Source organism: Muscardinus avellanarius (genome assembly GCF_963383645.1).
Source record: "Muscardinus avellanarius genome assembly, chromosome: 2".
In the NCBI taxonomy this organism is placed as follows: Eukaryota; Metazoa; Chordata; class Mammalia; order Rodentia; family Gliridae; genus Muscardinus; species Muscardinus avellanarius.
Window position 1 is genome coordinate 74,256,331 of NC_137787.1, and position 21,148 is coordinate 74,277,478.

At 36.1% G+C, this 21,148-nt stretch overlaps 1 protein-coding gene across 1 annotated transcript in view; it reads right to left on the reverse strand.

Moving 5' to 3' along the window:
- Positions 1–3,327: 3,327 nt before the first annotated feature.
- Positions 3,328–21,148, reverse strand: part of PSMD14 (proteasome 26S subunit, non-ATPase 14) — a gene marked incomplete at both ends in the record, with an annotated part of 100,223 nt that continues 82,402 nt past the window's right edge. The window contains 3 exons of the mRNA XM_080689260.1: positions 3,328–3,426; positions 5,904–5,966; positions 19,249–19,374. Coding sequence (XP_080545386.1) covers positions 3,328–3,426; positions 5,904–5,966; positions 19,249–19,374 — 288 coding nt within the window. The remainder of the gene's footprint in view (positions 3,427–5,903; positions 5,967–19,248; positions 19,375–21,148) is intronic.

Sequence of the window (21,148 nt, forward strand, 5' to 3'; positions counted from 1 at the left end):
GAGCCCAGCCATTGGCCCGAACCTGAGTCCAAGAGCAGCCGGGGCTCCACGCCCAAAGCTGCCAGTGGCCGGGCACTAGCCAGCGTGTCCTCCCGCGGCTTTCTTCCCGACTCGGAGCCGCGCGGGAACCTGGAGCTGCGCCGAAGCCCACCTCAGCCCAGCGAGGCGGCCGCCTGCAGAGCCGGCTCCCCCGAGGCAGAGGGGCGCGGGCCGCGTCTGGTGCAGCCCTCAGGGGCTCACACCTTTCTCTCCCCTGCCTCGGGAGCGGCCTGATGTCTTGTCTGAGTGGAGTCTCTCTGCCTTCCAGCTGGCGCGTCCCGCAGGGACAGCGGCGCTGGGGACATTGGGTGGGTCTTGGGCATGGGCAGAGAGGGTTAACCACGTTGGCAGCTCCACGGCCGGGCGGTCAGCGCCCAGCCCAGCCCAGCCCAGCCCAGCCCAGCCCGCGCCGCCCCCAAGCGGGCTGCGCGCCTGGCGACAGAGGGCACCAGCTGCGGCCTCCAGCAGGGCGCGGAGCTGGGCGGCGGGGCGGCCCAGGGCTGGACAGGTTGATGACCAGATGTCTCGGAATCAAGCCGAGGCAATTCTTCCCTTTGAAAGCAAAACTTCAGCTCCTGGTGAAGGCGCTTCAGAAGCAGGATTTTAGTTGGGGCGGGGGTGGGGGGTGCTGCTATGACACCTTTTGACATTTCTTTGGCCTGCCCCATTTGTCCTTCCAGGGCTGGGGCCTGACCCTTTTCTCTCTTCTGCCATGAACCTCTCTTTCCCTGAGGTTCCTGTGCCGCCTCCCACTGCACTTTCCTCAGTGGGACACAAAGCCTTTAGTGTGTGGTGAGACACCATGTGAGCCCTTTTTGAGCCTATGCCAATCCTGGCACCCTGAGCTGGCGTTTAAGAGTGCAAGTGACATGTTACCGTGTTAAAAGTATAGAAAGGGAAGCAAATGCACCTTTCTTGGAATTTTAAGGAATTGAGAGATGAATGACATACTTTGGATTAGCAGTAAGAAATGTAGTGATTTCTCAAAAGACATTCTTCAGGATCACAAATGCCTGTGACCAAATGCTTCTACTAACCAGGGCTTCTCAGAAAAAAGTGAAGGTGGGTATGAATCACACAGCCACTGTAGGTCTGGGTAGGGATTGGACCCTGAGCTGCCCCAAGACCCTGATGCTATTGGTCAAAGCAGATCACATTCTGAAGAATGAGGCTGTAGTTTTCAGTGCCCCATACTAAGTCTGAAAACAAGAGATAGATCTGTGCTAGGGGAAAGTTTAGCTTTAAGAGCTGCTTTAACCCTGTATGGTAAACTCTGTAACAGTGCACACACGCATACCTGGTACATATGCAAACACGCGCGCACACACAGAGCTGTGGCTAAACAAATCATTTCAATGTCTAATTAGGGTGAGGACATCAGGCTGTTAAAATAGTTGTACATTCCAAGACAAAAGCATTTTCTGAGCTTTCCCTCCAAGAATCCTCATTTTTTGTCAACTCTAAATTAAAAAAAAAAAAGAGTAAGTTTTCTGCTAGAAGAAGTTTTGACAAGGTTCTGAAATTCCGACTGTCTTGAGATCAAAGTGAACCAAGTGGGAGAAAGTGGTATGTGGCTGTGGGGAATCTAGACAGACCGGGTGATCAAAATAGGGCAAAAGATCCTATGTAAGCCTTGGCCACAACAAGAGTATTTTCAGTAAACTGAGTGAAGAGAAAACAAAAACAAATGAAAAACCCAGCAATATCTTTCACTCTGAATACTTAGCCCAGCCCTTAGAATATTGAGGCTTTTTACTGAAAGCATACTGTACAAAAAAAAAAAATTTAACTAGCTCTTGTCATCAATTTCTGTGAGTTATAGAACCTTATTTTTAAAGGAGGAAAATCATGTTGAAAAACCTGCAGAGCTTAGGCAAAACAAAAAATTTTAACAACTATTTTAATTTTAAATGACTAGATATAATCCTAACAACCTAAATTAATATATATTACCTGTTCTACATAAAATTTACTACAACTACAGCATAAGCAAGAAGTGCTCTAAAACCTCTTATTCCACCAAAAAAATGACACTGTGAAACCTACTGGGAATTTAAACCATTTCCACTTTCAGTTTCTGGTAACTTCATTAGGCAACCAACAGAGCCTCTTCAGATAGGACAGTAATCTGGTTAGTAATTAGCATTCCAATACTTCTAGTAGGCAGTCTAAATTAATGAAGCCCCCAAGTAAAACCTTCCTTTCATGAAGCCTTAGAAATATTTTTACCGTATTTTCACAAAGGGTGCACACACTAGAAATAAATCTTGTCTCATCTTTAGCCATACACCCTGGGGTACCCAGTGTGGTGCTACACCATGAATATCAACAGGACCAGTTAGTTACCTTTGGACAGCAGGTCAGAAGGTTAAGACTTGAGTGTGAAAAATGTGACTAGTCAAAATGTTGGTTCCTAAAACTCGGGCTTTCTAAGTTAGTTTGGGAACATAAAAAATTACTACGAATGAGCTTGTAATATCAAAGTCACTTTAGGACTTTTCTCATCTTGAAGACACACACACACACACACACACACACACACACACACACATATAATCTTCTATGGCTACCATAGATGAAACTCTAGAGTACTTTCCAACAGCCAGATTCTAGAAAGTTTCAAAACTGCTGGCAGAATGTACACTTTTAAAACATGAAAACTGTTTTAAAATTAAAATAAATTGCCCCCTTTTTCTTCTTAAATGTACTCTTTTGAAATCCTGGAAGTACAACAATAAAATGTTGAATATACAATATTAGCTTGTGAGAAATGCTTTAAATAAAATATAAACTTTTTTTCTGAGTTACTCACTAATGAAGTAGCCACTTGTGAAGTTTTGTTACTACACTGACGTTTTATGTGTTATAAGATCTTAAAATGCAAAGGGAAACATCTCAGTGTGAGATTTCTAAAGCACTGTCAAATGTTATTCTGTCAATTCCACCCAGTGCCAAAAAGACCTCAGGAGACGTGGATCGTAAAGGTATTTTATTTTGTAAGCAACAATCAAAATATATTTGTGCTACTGATTTCTTCTAATATTAAATGGGATCTTAACAAAATTTGTCCACTTTGATGTATCCTTATACAACTTGGAACTGCAAAGACCCTGACTTAAGAAACAGAAGTAATTGCACAACTGAGAACCGGAGGTGTTATAGTGTTGCAAATGATGCCAGATGTCTTATATTTAACCAAATACACCTTCAGAGGTCCCTAGATTTTGAATATTAGAAACAACAGAAGAATATACACTGAAAGTATCAGTAATAGATTTCTGTGTTGTTTTATTTAAATACAACGGTATCCAACATAGCTGCTAAGCACTGGACAATATTTGAAGTCATAAGTACATCCACATGTTCTTCCAAATGACGTTTGGGATCCTGAAACAAAGAGAGAAAAAGAGGAGAAAAGAACTGTATTACTGGTAAATTACTTAGATTTTTTTCAATACCTGGAAAAATTAGTTAAGAAACCTAAATCTACATATATTTTACAATTTAACTTCCCATATATGTTGTTATATTCTTAGAAGTTTAAAACCTGCTAAAAGGGTGTGTAGCTAATAAAATAATAGGGCATATAATGAAAGGCTGATCTACACAATCAATGTTATAAATGTACTAGAGACTTTTATAGAGGAAATATGGAATTTTATAAAGCCCACAATCATATGATTTTAAGAAAAGTGCATTTATATGTGTGCGGACATGCCTAAGTATGTGTGTGCATTCTGTCGCTCATATATTTTAAATGTCGTTTGGGGTATTGTATTTAAAGCAAACGTATTGATAGGGTAACACCTCAACATGAATGTTTACTACTTTTTCTCCATACCTTAGTAAAAATAGGAATTCTGTAAAGTTCTATTTAAGAGCAATGCTTTTTTAGATCATTCAGAAAATATTCATGGGTCAAAAGTCAGTGTAGTTGGAAATTTAAATACAATTTAGATCAATTCTAAAATGTTAAGAATATTTCATGAAGATACTTTAGACAAAATATAGAAAATTATACAGCTACAGTCCTTTAGTTTAACTAATCAAATCTATTTTTTTTAAGTAGACCAAGCTAAAACTGGGGCTTATTAATTGCATTAGAGTAAAAGAATTTAAACTGCTTAGCTTATATGTATGTTTATGGGTGAATGCAGTATTTCAGCTAAATCTGAAAGCTTTGAAATAAAGGATATATATTGTACACACAAAGAATTTTAATTTAAACATCTTTTCTTATGGATATTGTTAAAATACTTAACTTTAAGTGAATGTTCATTACTGGAATTAATTTTTAGCTGTGCTTTTCTAACTTGCAATTTCAACATGCTGATTTATTTAAATAATCTGAGATACAACATCCCACATATAATTTCAAGTGACTAGACCACAGTATTATTATTTATTTCAGAAATAAGCATTGGCGGTTTTTAAGTGACAGATACTGAGAAAGACTGGCAGGAGAAAAGGATGTTGGTTTGATTCCATCATAGACAGTTTCCTCTTTGCCACAGCAGAGGCCACATCACTGAGGTGCATACTATGTTTTTAAAAATGACTCTGATGATTATTACGCATTGTCACAGTTACGTATTTTTCAGTTTCAATTTTCTTTAGTTGTTAACTGTAAAATAAAACCTACATTAAGAAACTAAAGCCTTAGAAAGTAATTTATTCAAATAATGAATTCTATGAAATTAAGGTTGCAAATTAGTGATCTACATTTTTAAAAACGATTCTGATAGATTATTAAGCTTTGTCAATTATGTATTTTTCAGTTTCATTTTTCTTTTGTTGTGAGCTGTTAAATAAAATCTACAATAACAAAATAAAGCCTCAGAAAGTAATTTATTCAAAGTGTATTTTGTAAAGTTAAAGTTATAAATTTGTGATCTAATATTACATATTAGATTAAAATAAGGAGTGGAAAAAGACAAGGCTGATATAACATAAAAAGAGAAAATAAGACAAACTATTTCATTTTGGTTTGGGGAGGGTAGTTCTTTTTAAATAATACTATGTAAAATGTACTGAGATATTATTTTCTTATTTATGATAGATGATTAAGTCAGGCCTTTGCCCCTTCACTCTGTTAGAGCAATTGATTTTATAGTGAATTGGTAACTCATTTATCATTTATCTACATTACTTCTTGTGGCAGCTGGGTGATTCTTAGAGATTTCCCATCCAAGAATGGTCCTGGCCCAAACCTACATAGCTTGTGAGATGTGATGGGATCAGAGCATATGGTAGGATGGCTGAAAGCAAAGACAGCTTAGTGTCTTGCATCTGAAATATCAAGATTCTGCCAACATCAGCAATATGATAACCATGTTCCATGAAATAGGGAAAATGCAATCAACATTCTTTAAAAAACAGTCTAATTAATCTGTAGATTCCTTTAATTGGTTATGTACCCCCCCAATAGAGACTAAAACTTGTATTTCATCTTAGATGAATGAAAGGACAGATATTTAGAACCCTTTTCTTTCATGCAATATAACCAATAAAGTTCTAAACTGTAACATATGATAGGGATACACCCTCTATTATCTTACTTAATCTATAGTAAAAAGAATACTTGAATAATTAACTCAGCACATAATCCTAATTTCTATCAAACTGTTTTCACTAAAGATAGCATGTCATAGGTATAGATTTATGATTTATTCTTTGTAAATGACAAAAAGAATTTGACATCAAATAAATTCAGTGAACTTTAAATTGGTATCATATTTACATGACAAAGAAAAACGTAGAATGAAGAGACAGAAGAAAATCGTTAAGGCCCCAAAATAATTTAGTTTTAACTCTCTAAGAGCATGTTGTTACGTGAGTGTATAACCTATTACAGTACACCTCACCTGCTTGCCAACATTCTTTATTGCCAGCTGTTCAGGTGTCATCTTATCTTCTTCTTCTACAGCCTGTGAATGAAACACAAAGGACAAAATTTCAAATTCTAAATTTGCTTTTTCCACTGAGAAATAATCAAAAAAATAATACTGAGCATAAAGCAATCCTGCTAATCTTCAGGATAACCTCCAAGGTAATAAAACTAGAACCATCATCATTTGAAAACAGGCTTAAGATATACAGGAACAGTAACGAAAACAGCAAACAATACTACATAGTAACCATTTGGAAACCATTATTAAATTCTTTTGAGAGACTGAAGGATGGAAGTATCTGAGTTAATCTCTTAGGACACTAATTCTGTTCTATCATCTTTTCCTACTTTCAAAGTCGTTCTTGCTCAAGTTCCCATTTCTTTGTTTCCCCTTTCTTGTCAATCCAGTACCTACTGAATAGAAATTAGGATTAAAAAAGCTGTTGACTACTTTTGTTTTACTTAACAAATCACATATTAATCTCTGCACATCTTCCAATCTCTCACTACTCCATATAGAGATCATCAGTAACCATGAAGAAATAGAGTAATTTGAAGTTTTCAACATCAAAATAAATTTCTTGAATTAAAAACCAAATCAAACCAACCAAAATAACAAATTTAATCCACTTTCTAAAACTTTTAGTTAGCTTAGCTATGACCATAAGCTTTCTAGCAAAAAAATTAAAAAATTATTACGTTTAATTAGCTACCATCACTTCTTTCCTCTCTCAATAATGGCATCAACCCAAAATCTTTATCGAGAATCTTAAGCTTAAGTAATCTTCTTTTTTAACAGTTTGGGCATCTTACAGCCTGATGACAGAAGTGTGCATGAGGAGAATTCGTAGTCTTGTGGGTTTTTTTTAATAGGGTATGATAATTGGAAAACTTAGAAAACTTAATGATCACCAACCTCAAGAAATGCCACCACAGCACTTACCATAAAAATGGCTACGAAAAGGGGTGAAATCTAGTGGCAGAAAGCAGGAAACCAAAATCCCAGTGAGGGTTAGAGTTGGATACTCTAAACTTAATAATCTCACAGCTGCCAAATTTCTTCATGTGTGAACAATGAACATGTAGGAAATGCAGTCATCAGACATTTCCCATAAACTGGGAAGTTTGGCTGCATTTCACACCTTCTTAATAGTTTTGTAAACAGAGAACTTGAAAATGAGCAAAGATGGCAAGTGTCTAATTTTATAAATGGACAAACTATCTAGAGAATTTTTCCCAATGGAACCTGCCTAAAGAGAAAAGATGGTTAATAAGTATTGTATCTAAGGATTACTAAAGATACATCATTAGAAATTTTATTTATGACTCAAACCTGAAAGAAGGAAAAATAAAAATTAACAGCACTCCAAATGTAGAATCCCCTAGACAGAGAATATGTTCATTTTCAGAGTCAGATGTCACTCTATTATTTTCAGCTAGTTATGAAAGTATTTCCGAACTGAGAAATTGCTTCTACTTTTCAATGTTTTACATAAAGGAAAACAAGGACATGCATTAAGAGTTTTTCATTCTAAATTACGTTTACAAATTTTAAAATTATACTTTGACTTAAAAGCATACTAGATGAATGGAACAATTCACATAAGTTTGTACTCCATACCCATTCAGTATTAGTTGTTCTATGCACATGCCAACAACAGTACTTACTACAGTATTGGAAGGAGACAAGAGTTTTGGAATTTGGCTCAAAATACCAATCCACATAGAATATAGTTATTAGGGAGTATTTTGGATCATTGCAAATATAAAAGATGGCAGATATACAAAGATGAAGGTCAAAAAGCATTTAAAGTACTAATCTTATCCAAAAGGTTAAGAAGGATATAAAAAGCTCTAACAAATTTTAAAAATCTTTTACATCATTTAACCACTTTACCAATTAAGTTTTTCTATTCCCAATAATTAAAAGAGAGAGTTCACAAACTCTTGGAGAAGTGCAGATGGTAAAAAGTACTCCCAGCCATAGATGCCATCTGGGAAATGAGGAGCAGCTGTAGATTTAGGCATATACTAAGGTTCCAAACCCCCATGACAAAAGAGTAAGCACATCTCTTCCACTCTAAGAAAGACCACATCATCACATCAACCCCTAGATATTGTCTCCCTCTACCTAAGCTACCTGTATGTCACCTACCATCTGGGCAAAACCAGTCTGTCTTCATTTACACTTCTAATCTGGCTAGTCACCAGGAAAAATTAAGAAATGGTAGCAGCAAAAACAAATGAAATTCAGGCACAGGCAGTGTCCTCACTAGGGAACTTCTGTGTTTATGGCAACTTCTGTGATTTGGCTTCAAATTTTGCTTTTGCATTCGTGCTCTTCGGTTTACTCAACCAACAAAAAAGCACTGAAAATGTTTGTGGCTATTCACACTAGAAACGTTTTTAACAGTTTATCAACAAAGACCCCCAGATGGCTATCCCATCATGCACGGTCTGCACAGTTCTGAGAAATTCTTGGAATTTGGTCTGTTACGTGATCATAATCCCCTCAGATATACCTCCTATCTTCGGTATTTTACTAAACCCATTAATTTCACTCTTCTGTGTTGTTTTGTTTTTGTTAATGGTCAAGTTTCTCAAATTGAAAACCTATATCTCAAATTTCACCATTTTATTTACCCTTTAGCAAACATGGATTTGATTCTTGTTATTTTACTAACACTCTTTTAAACATCTCCTCCAGGCCAATTCTAATTTCTGAACACCTTTAGAATGACTCTGACACCTGTTTTCTCTTCTATTCTCTTAACCTTTGTTTTTGTTTGTTGTTTTTTGGGGGGCACTGATATATCTTTATTTACACTGTAGTAAATAATCTTTATTTACATCATAAAGTTTGGAACATCCAGTAGCTCTCAAAAAATGTTTACTGATTAATAAATGAAAGTTTTCTTTTTTTCTTTTTTCTTAAAAGTAAAATGAAAGCCGGGCGTGGTGGCGCAGGCTTGTAATCCCCGCGTTTGGGAGGCGGAGACAGGAGGATCGTGCAGGTTCGAAGCCAGCCGTGCTGGCTTAAGAGGCCCTGTTTCCAAAAATAAAAAAAGTATAAAATAGGTCTGGGAGTGTAGCCCGTAGGTAGAAGGGCTTCCAGGAACCCCAGTACCACCCCCCCCAAAAAAAAAGTAAAATGAAAAGTTTAAAAAGTAATCTTTGGTTTTGATACCATAGTTTTTATGCCACATACTTCTTTGATTAGTCTTTTGATATTTTTCCCACTGACATGTTTTATTCATTCTGTAACATGCCATGATCCCTCTTAAGCACATGCCTTCTAATATCACCAATATGGCAATTTTAAAGTAAAACAGGGCATAAACTATTAAAATAAAATATGCTAATTTTCACCAATAAGTAACCTCTGCTAGTGGATTTCAAAACAGCATATTTTACTTTTCTTGTAACTTATATTTTTATATTGCATATATAACTATACACAGTACAGAGTAGAAAATGCTTTGAAAGAAATAACTTTGTAAGACAGGAAAACAAAATTAACATGAAGCAATTTGAAAACTATCTAAAAAGGTATGAGGCTTATATATGAAGAACATTAAACCTTTTCTTACTACCATCACTAATAAAAAATCAACATACACACTTTTATAAATATCAACTTACTAAATTCTTAAAGTAGGCCAATGATGTAGTTAATCAACATTTCCCTTAAAGACATTAGGCACTATTTCCTTGTGGGAATCACATATTAATTTCAGCAATATTTCTATTACAAAAGGAATTAATTTGTCAAACCCTTCTTGCTCTGAAGGAGCTCATAATTGGGTTTTACTTGTTTGTAACTCTGTACTCTGTGTGTGGGGGGCATTTTACCCCCAAACTGCACAGCCTACCCTTTTTTAATCTTTTATTTTGAAATGAGATCTTACTAGGTTGCTGAGAGTCTAACACTGCTGAAGCTATTGTAGAGCCTGCAATCTTTCTGTTTCACCCTACCAAGTACTGGAATTACAGGCATGCACCACCACACCTATTATAAATCTCAAATTATAATGCAATATGAAATATATAAAAAAGAGTGTCCAAAAGAATGATTGGGATAGTGGTAAGTAAATGTACCTTAACTTTTCCTTGTGGATCACCCAGAGGTAAAAGAGTGAGGGTAACGATATGCAGAATTCACTAGGGGAGACACATCATGTGACACTTATGGTAACAAGGAAAGAGAAAGACCCTGAGTCTTGATGAAAATGCCACTGAAACCACACTGGTATAGGCACTGCCCTGAGGAAGTACTACGCAGAAGAGATAACACTACCCACTCTTGAACAAGGTTGTTAGCATTGCTCAATCCTGAAAAGAGACCAAAAATATTGGTAGTAGTGGGGACTGAACCTTGTGCATACCAGGCCAGATCTTTTTACAAAAAGTCTAAGAATAAGCCAGGCATGGTAGCCAATGCCTGTGATCCCAGTATTAGGGAGGCTGAGACAGGAGGATCACAAGTTTGAGGCCACCTTCAGCAACTTAGTGAGACCTTGTTTCATAAATAAATAAGTCAACAAATGGCTGATGGTGTAACTTGAAGGTAGACTGCCCAGGGTTCAATCTACAGACCCCGACCCCAAAGTATAAAAATAGAAGAGCAAAGGCAGTAGAGTGGTAGCTGCCAAAAAGGAGAACCAGAGGATGTATAAGCACACAAGTGAAGGGAAGAGATTTAGAAAGGCCAGAGGTATGAGGTCAAGGCAGGGAAGGCAGGGAGATAAGGAAAATAAAAAGAAATTAAAAACCAGTGTACCAAGAATGTAAATCAACCTCCTTTCTGAACAAGCTGCCACCAGTACCCTGCTCCACCATGTAAGGCTATGCTCTAAAGAGCACTGGAGGCAGACTTAGGAAAGGATATGACCTGGGAGGTTCAGCCTTAAGGAAGGGGCAGGAACAAGATGCCTCGATGAATAACAGTGAAGGAATAGTAAGAGAGGTGCCCTTTAGAGAACCTCATTCACTCAACAATACTGAGCATCTATCTAGCTGAATCCAAAAAGTCTACACTAGTTTTAAAACCAGAAAATTTAAAAAAAAAAGTTCACAAGCAGAGTTTATTGACATATAAATAAAGAACAAATAATATTCAATTGTTGAAATGGTGAAGATATCAACAGTAGGAGAGAGTTGAATGAAACTGAATGAGACCTGAATGAAAATGAGGAGTTGGGATGGAGCTATGGTGATAAGAGTACTTCAGGCCAGGAAGCAAGAAAGAGCATTAATTCCAAAAACTGAAAATTATTCAGTACTGCAACAATGCAACAGTGGTAAGAGATAACGCTAAAGAGGCAAGCAAGAAGAAATACAGGTTTGGACTTCATTCTAGGGCACACAGATGTCTGTCATCAAAAGCACTTCTAATGCAGGTGGTGATATGAATCAATTATTTTAAAAATTAAGATAAATTCAAAGATGCTGCCGGACATGGTGACGCAGCTTGTAATCCTAGCATTCCGGAAGCTGAGACAGGAGGATCACAGTTTGCAGCCAGCCTTAGCCACTTAGCGAGGCCCTCTGCAACTTGGTGAGACCCTGTTTCAAAATAAAGACTAAAAAATCAGGCTAGGGGTATAGCTCGGAGTCAAATGCCCCTGGGTTCTATCTCTAGTACCACAAACAAACAAACAAACAAACAAAACAAAGACATTTAGTATATCTGCAATGTTGTATAGCTATCGCTTCTATTTCAAAATGTTGCATTACCCCATATGGAAACCTAGTGAAGCTGTTATTCCCTAGTACTCCCTTGCTTATGTCCTTGGCAACTACTTACCAGCTTTCTGTCCCTATAGATTTACCTATGCTGGACATTTCATCTGAAGGGTGCTGTTTTAGTCAGCTTTTCCATCATTGTGACCAAAATATCTAATAAGCACAACTTGGACGAAGAAAGGTATATTTAAAGTTCCCAATTTCAGAGGTTTCAGAGGTCAGTCTATGATCAAAGGTGGTTTGCTTTAGGGCAGGGTGGAGAGATGAAAAATGGTGCTCAGTTCTCAGTGGTGGAAGCAGAGGAGGGGTAGAAAGGGTGAGAGGCAGATATAGTCCCCAGTGACACAAATCCAAACCATAACAGGTACCATGTAGTATGATCTTTTGTGCCTGGCACCTGTCATTTACAATGTTGCAGAGGTCTATTTATATTGTAGCATGTTTTAGTACTTTATTCCTTTTAATGACTATGTAATGGTCTATTTATTAGTCTTAGACATTTGCTATGTCTCTGCCTTTTGGCTATTATGAATAAGAACATTCACATACAAAATTTTATTTGAATATGTGTTTTCCCTTCTTTTAGGCATATGTATATATAGGAGTCGAATTGTTAAGTCATATGGTAAAGTCTATGTTAAACTTTTAAGAAACCACAAAATGAAACTGGCTTCAAACTTTCAATTCTCCTGTCTCAGCCTCCCAAATATTGGGATTACAGGTTTGCACCACTATGCCTGACTTTTTGCCCAGTTTTGAATTGGCTTGTCTTTTGTTGTTGAATTGTAAAGGTTATTGATATATTATAGATACTAGATTCATCAAACATTAAGATTTATAAATATTTCCTCATTCTGCATGTTTTTACTCTTTTTGGGGGGGCATACAACTAATTTGCATTTTCAAAAGAACACTGGAAGCTGGGCAAGTTGGCATATGCTTTTAACCCCAGTACTTGTTGGAAGGTTGAAACAGGAGTATTCTAGGTTTCAGGACAGCCTCAGCAATGTAGTAATACACTTGGCAACCTTGTTAGACCCTATTTCAAAACAAGGCTGTTGAGGGGAAGAGTAACTCAGAAGCAGAATACCCTAGGTTCAATCCCCACCCTGCCCCCATGATTTGATAACATGAAAAATTATTTTTTTTTTCTGGTACCAGAGATTGAACCCAGGAGTATTTTACCTCCAAGCTACACGCCCAGTCCTACTTTTTACTCTTTATTTTGAAAAAGGGTCTCACTGAATTGTAGAATAGCTAAAGCTAGCCTAGAACCTGCAATCCTTCTGTCTCAGCCTCCCAAATACAGGGATTACAAGTGTGTGCCACCACACCAGGCTCTAAAAAATGGGTCTGAGTGAGAAAGACTAAATAAGCATGAAAACCAATTAGGAGACAAGGCAGTGCAAGGTAGAAGCGGATTAGCTCAAGGGTTAGTATGGTTAGAATAATGACTTGCTGACTAATCTGATGTGGGAAAAACAGGAAGCAGTCAAGAATGGTAACAGAATTGGCTATAACCATCATTTCACTAGACATTCATCATGGACTAGATGCTTCACATATATTCTTTATAATCCTTAAAGCAATCTCATTTTTGAAATAAGGAAACAGGGTTCAGAAAGGCTGACTTGCCTCTAGCCAAGCAGGCAACAAGCAATGAAACCATGGTTGCTAAACAGAGACCTCAGAGTAATTTGTGCATAAATTAGAAAAACCCATTATTTTTAAGCATCCTGAATAACAACAACAACAACAACAACAACAACAATATTAATGCCAAGTTCAAGATTTATCAGGTAGCACTGATAAAACATATTCTTTCTAAAAAAATTTTTTTGGGGGCTCAGTGGTAAAGCATTTGCTTAGCATGTGTGAGGCCCTGGTTTCAATCCCCAGTATGACACAAAGAATAATATAATCTTACAAGGAATTCAATTTTAAAATGTAATGACATTAAACAGAGATGTAAAAAATAAGGATCATATAAGTATGTAAGTATGTACAGTCATGTTTGTGTGTATATTGCAGAAAATATGATTCATCTTTTTGAGAAAAATTTTATGGCAGTCTGCTACTTATTCAATATGTATCCTCTTCTTTGTTAACAACATAACCCTGATTTTACTAAAGGTCTCAGTGCTCCTAGCAAAATGATTATGTTACACAGACTTTCTTGCTGCTGGATGTGTCTGTCTGACCAAGTCCTGCCAATAGCAGATAATCTGAAATGCAGGGTGGACTTAGGGAAAGAATTCTGAAATGAGATGAACCTATCCCTCCTTTTGTCTTTCCTTCTCTTCCAGTTGGGTCAAAAGTTAAGGATTTTTAGTTTTGAGTGGTCTTGGGTATTAAAAGCAGGATCTCATGTAAGATAAGGCAAGTGCTCTACCACTTAGCAACAGCCCCAGCCCCAGCTCCAGTTCTGTCATAGATGGGAAGGCTAAAGTTCTGGCCATGAATCAAGAGGTGACATAAAGGATGGAAGGCAAAGTGGAAAGTGGAGCAGAAAAGAAACCTGGGTTTCCAATGACTTTGAAACTTTATAATAGCTTTTAAGTACAATATAGATATACCCGCCCTTCTTAATGTAGTGAAAATCAAACCCAGGGCTTTGCACATGCTGGGCAAGTGCTCTACCACTGAGCTTCAGCCCACATCCTCTTCCCCTTCTTCCTGTGCTAGGGGTTGAATCCCAGTATTCTTTGAAATAGGTCTAAGTTGTTGAGGGTCTTGAGAAATTGCTGAAGTTGTCCTTGAACCTACAACCCTCCTGTTTCAGTCTCCCAAGTTCTGGGATTATAGGCAAGCAATTTCTTGAATTTCTATGTGTGATTGCAAACATATCCTGTCATATTCAAATAATGATGAAAATGATGATCTGGCCTATTTCTCCCAATATTTATATTTTCTTTTGCTTTCCTTACCTTATTATACTAGAGCAAAACAAGATGTTCAAACCACATGTGATCATATATTTACATACTTTATATGTAATCATAAAAGGAATATCCTGAATTTCCATCAAGTTACTAAGTAGGTCAATATATCCCATTTGAAAAGTAAACTGTTGCATCTCAGAATTTATAAAACTGCATGCTTAAAAAAAAGCACATTTTTTTTTTACCTATGCTGTGTGTGTGTGTGTGTGTGTGTGTGTGTGTTGCTGTAACCCAGAGGCTTTCTCAGACTCCCAAGTACTGGGATTACAAGCATGCACTGCCACACCCAGCTACGTATGATATTCTTTATGGGTATGTGTGGCACTGGGGACTGAAATCAGGGTTTTGCCCATGCTAGGCAAGCGCTCTACCACTGAATTACATTTCCAGCCCTTAAAATATTTTTTTATTTTTAATTTTTGAGACAGGATCTTGCTAACTTGCTGAGGCTGGCCTTAAACTGTAACCTTACTATCTCAGTAGCTGAGATTAGAAGAGTGCACTACCACTACTACTCTTAAAATGCACTTTTTGCAATTCATTTTTTAACCTACATTCATTTACAAATAATATATTCAAATATTAACAAAATCTAAAAATTGCAGGTACATCTTGGCATGAATAAATTAGGAGGTTTGAATTAAGAGTTATGAGTGTTGTAGTTCGGTAATTAGAAAAATTATATGAGTAATACTTAAGCAGAATTTCTGTGTGGAATTTATACTTGAAATTGAAAACTTGGAACACAGGAATTTAATTATTTTCTAACCTTTCACTTTAGGATCTAACTAGCATCTAACGGTAATTACCTTAGTTTAAAACACCAACCAATTAAAAAGAATACTATGAAGAATTGGTAGCATAGGCCTTTCATTTTATATTTTAAGTGTTACTAAAAAAATCCACTGTATTTCTTTCAATCATAGAGGGAATTACATTCCCAAATTTGGACTCTTTCATATCACAGCTTACACATTGTTTTCATTTTTTAACCAAACCTTACAAGTTCTTGAGTACTACAGAGATTTTTTAAAACTGTAAAATAGGAAAAACTTCTGTGGATGGGCAGCAGTAACCATAAATAGGTTATTTCCTGGCAGTGGTACCAATACGAATTTACTTAAATGTATATGTTACAGAGAAATAAAAACCATTTCTACAGTCTGCTGAATAATAACTTGTCATAACTTTCATATTTATAAAAGGTTAATTATCTCAAATTATAAACTACTCTTTCTTTTTCTACCTCCATAGCATAAACACAATACTGGAAAGATTAAAAAAAAAAGTTACCTATAATACAGCATCAGTGTGGATTTCTGGTTGAATATATATAAAATAAAGGACAAGCTCTTTAAAAGCCAAACTTAATTTTGCTGGAACTTAGTTTATATAAGCTAAGCCCATTGACTTTATTCCAAAACTCAATTCTCTCATAAAACATCTCCCAAAAATTCCCTCAAAAGACTTTGCAAAGCTGGGCATGGTGGTGCACACCTGTAATCAATCACAGAACTTAGGAGGCTGAGACAGGAGGATTGCAGGTTCAATGATAGTATCAACCTAGTGAGACCATTTTAAGACAAAAAATAATAAAAGGGTAGGAGTGTAGCTCACAAGTAGAATGCCTCTGGGATCAATCCCTAAAACCACACAAAGAGAGGGGAGGGGGTAAGGGGGAGGGAGAGAAAGGAGGAGAGGGAGAAGAGAGAGAAAAAGGCTTAAGCAAATTTCTACACTATCTCTTAGACAGTATTTTTTGGGAAGAAGTGTTTAATTTAAAAAGGAAAATGTTACTTTATGCAGTAACAATCACTATCATTCTTAAACTATGACCCTGAAACCTTAAAGTCCAGCCCTTACTATTAATTTTTAGTCCCACATTCTGCTTGCTTAAAAATGAACTTTTGTACCTTTCCTCACTCCTACCTAAACTTAAAATGTTAATGTTACCAATCTACTTCTTTTTCTTTCTTTATTTTGAAATGGGGTCTCACTAGGTTGATGAGTCTCACTAACCACTTTGCAGCTACCAACGTACTTCTAGTCACCTAGGAAGGAAATCTTGAATTCATCTTCAATTCTTTCCTTCTTCTTTACTGCATCTATCCAACAAGAGCCATACTTTACTTCTTTGTCTACTGATGCCTCCATGCTCACTGCCACTATGCTAATACAGATGCGTTTTACCTTTTGTTTGGCTAATAGTAAACTCTTATATGAGACTCTATTGTTCAAATCTCCTCTTACAGGATTTCTTCTATACCACCATAAAATTATGCTTCTAAGACTAGGTTCTAGGCATAATATGTCTCTGATCAAACATTCTTATCCTGATATCCTAAATTCTGTTACTTGACTTCAAGAACTTTAAAAAAAATTTCCCCCCACTATTCCCCCTTAAATATGCACTCAAGCCAAGAATACAGTTCCCTAAACATTTCCTGTGCCTTTTCTTATTTCTCTCAACATCTCCCCAATCCTTCCCACCATCTGCATCAAGACTCTGGTTAGCCACAATTCTTTCTACTTCTGAGTTCAATGTTTTTAGAAATCTCATAGAAATGAGAGGATGCGATATTCATCCTTCTGTGCTTGGCTACTTATCATGTATTTCAGGTTCACCTGTGTTGTTAAAATTGGCAGGGTTTCCTTTTGTTTAAAAGGCTGAATAATTTTCCACTGTGTGTGTTTGTGTGTATACACTATATTTTACCCATTTATCTCAGTTGGACACTTAAATTGATTCCATATTTTGGTTATTGTGAATATTGCTCCAATGAGCATTGAAGTGTAAATATCTCTTTGACATACTGATTTAATTTCCTTTGGATATATCCCTAGTAGTGGGATTGTGGAATATGTTCTATGCCTTTTCTATCTTGAATTTTTATCCATATTTATTTTGCCTCAATTGACATTCCTCCACGTGTCCAAATCTTACCATCCTTTAGGGCCTAATGTTGTTCTCTAATAAAGTCACTTGGGATAGTAAACCAAGTGCAAGTCAGAGCCTCTAAAATCCTAGAAGACGTCACATGAATTTTTCTATGGCAGTTTCTTCAGGACCCAATCAATCTCATTGGGCATGGTGGCACATGTCTATAATCTCAGGACTGAGACAAGAGTATCACAGGTTCAAGGCACCCTTAGCAAGTTAGTAAGAACCTGTTTCTTAAAAAAAAAAAAAGGCCAGAGGAGTAGCAATGGGTTTTTAATCCCTGATACCAAGAAATAAATCAGTATATCAATCTCTTGGATATCTTTGTTAAAATATCCATTCGAGAATATGTATTTTTATTAAGATCCTAGAAGATGCTGATACAGCTGGTCTGTGAATAATTTGAATACTAAGGTATTATAGAAGAGACCAATTTTTGCCTCATGCTCTGGGTACTTACTATAAATTTGTCTTACTGAGCCTGTTTTCCAATACATAAAGTAAGGAACTCAATTTTCCACTGCAGCCTTGTACAGAAGAGTACAGAAGATGTTCAATAATATCTGTAAATATAACACTGTATAATGCATAAGTGTGTTTTTAAAACTGTAGGTATGATACATATGAATTTAAGGGAAACAGAATAATATGGAGTCCAGTGAGAAATAAGAGAAGGTATCACATGTAATAAGAGTAAATACTGTTTCATTATGTTCCTGTTAAAATTATATGTACACATTTACATTTATATCTACTGGGTCAAGATGTAAAATCTTTTCTTCTTTTTGAAGATCTGGGGATGGAACCCAGGGGCATTTGACCTCCGAGCTATACCCCCTGCCCTATTTTATTTTTTATTTTTGAAACAGGGTCTCACTAAGTTGCAGAGGGCCTCACTAAGTAGCTGAGGTTGTCCGTGAACTGCGATCCTCTGGTCTCAGCCTCCCGAATGCTGGGATTACAAGCATGCACCAACCACGCCCGGCTTTCAAGATGTAAACTCTTATATTTTATTTAGTTTTGGTCTAAAAAGTTGAAAAATACATTTTGAGTTGAACTGTGATTCTAAATGATATGATAGAAATTAAGCTGTATATCTTGCTTTTTCCCGTATCTCTGATGCCTGGCACATAGTAATTCTTCAACAAAAACTTACTAAATGGATTCTTTACTAAATGGAAACTAGTAAAATTTATAGAATAAATTATATGCTGCAAGCATTAATGGTTGTTGTTCTCTACATCCTCTTGTTTTCTGTCCCTTCCCAGAAAAACTGACTACTTAAAAATATTTCAAACATGGAATGATATTACATGCTGCATACCAGGGGTTGGCAAACTTGAGCTACACTCCCTGACCTCTTTTATATTTTATTTGGAAACAAGTTCTCACTCAGTTGCTGAGAGTCTCACTAAATAGCTGAGGCTGGCTTTGAATTTGTGTGATCCTTCTTCTCAGCCTCCCAAGCCCTGGGATTACAAGTGTGCGCCACCACACCGGGCTCTCAGATGCTCAGTTAAATGGATCACAGCCACTTAATTTGTTTATATATTGTCTTATATTGTCTACAGTTGCCTTTTTTTTTTTAAAATAAAACAGGCCTATTTTAACTATATTTATATAATTGTTTGACATCTAATTATATACATTCCAAAAATATTTCAAAAACAAATGCTAGAATTAACTTTTACCTTATTGTAATTCTTGGCTAATTCCAACATCTCTTTTACCACTGATTCATTGTGTTTACAATGTTCACTGTAGTCCTCAAGTGTCAAGCCTTCCATCCAACTCTTCTTATGCAAATTTAACAACATCTAAAAAAAAGAAAAGAAAAAGTAATTATTTTCCTGCCTGAAGGATATCACTTCACATATCTTGAGAAAAAGAAAATTGACAAAAACTTTTGGAATTAATGAATTAATCTTATTAATTCAAGTTAATCCCAATGAAAATCCTCCTAAATTTATATTAATATAATCTAAGGACTGTTCCCTACCCATGGCTTGTGCTCTTACTGTCCTTTCTAGAAGGCCATTTTCATCTTTGCATGACTCACCTTCTTCTCTTCCTTAGAGAGATAGATTCCTTCCCTAATCACAATCTCTAAAATAGCTACCCCATAATGTCAGAAACAAAAATCTATCTTCCTTGAGCCTGCTACTTTATTTTTTATAATGTTTAAGAACTCATTTAATTTGTTTACTCATCAGAGTCTAGACTCATACAGTATCTAAAATTAAAAAAATAAGTATCTACTGAATGATTGGATGGATGGAACTCTTAGGTTAAGTAAGATTGCTAATTTTTCATTTGGTTAGTTTTTCAAATGCTGAGACAAGGAAGTAAAATGTCCTACATATTAGGTAACTTTGTGTCAATCAATCTAAGTCTCAGCTTATACACTGATGAATTGAGAGCTTGTATTAAATTTTTTAATTAAGTAATTTCAAAGATTCTTTAAAATTTTAATACTCTATAATTATTATTGGAAGTTCATAAGTTTTCAAAGTTAACATTGTTAAGATTGTCTTCAATCTTATTCTACAAATTTTCTTCAGTTGAAGATGTTTGTTAAAGAAATTTTTTTTTTCCTTTTGATGAGTGCAAAATTACAAAATATGCGGGGGGCAGATGGCTACAGGAGGTTGTTGTTCTGACATTAGAGTACTTTAGGGGCTTGGAGTATAGCTCAGTGGTAGAGCACCTGCTAGCATATCCAAGGTCCTAGGTTTGATCCCTAGCACCACAAGCACACACACAAAAGAATCACTGTTACCTTAAATGAGATGGGTTTAGTTTAAAAAAAAAAACCTACTTGTTTATAGGTTTGCAGCTATTTGTAGTAAAGTTTACAGTTTATCTTATGCTGGAAAATTCTGAAACGTAAGGTGTATGACAAAATTACCTTGAAGTATTTCAACATCACACCCAAGTATTTTCCTATGGTTCCAGGGGCAACAATAGTACATAAAAAATCTGAAAGAATCCTGCACAGCTAACTCCAATTTATTTTATTGCTTTCTATCTTCTTTACTGATATTCTTTTAGAAAATAGATACTTACAAAATTTTGGTATACTTGCAACTACCTGTGCCATAAAGTAAAAAAAAAAAAAAAAAAAAAAAAAATTTTTACTCTTTCCCAGAGAGAAGTATAAAACACTAATTAAAGCTTCCTATGGAGCAGAAGGATATCCCTCCCATGCCTAGCTAGGTAAGGATTTCATTGAGACTCTCAAGTTAAGTATACATGTCAGCTGGATAAGAATAAAGGCAGAGCTTTTCGTACCAAGAGAGTAGATTAATAACAATAGCAGTAATAAAATGTATTTATATGCTAAAAAATAATTATGTAATTAGCTAGATATCAGATTGAAAAAATATTATGAATTTTTCACTTTGAACCTGAGTAGTGCTCAGGCTACAACCATTTCATACATTAAAAATAATTCTTGAAAATGTTGATCGAGCTACCAGGTAAGCTACCATATCAAAAGAAAACTTTGGGACATGAACAAGCAGTTGGAAGGCAGTTTTATAAGGTCCTCTCTAGCCAAAAGGGAAATAGTCCCCTATTCTCCTCATGTAT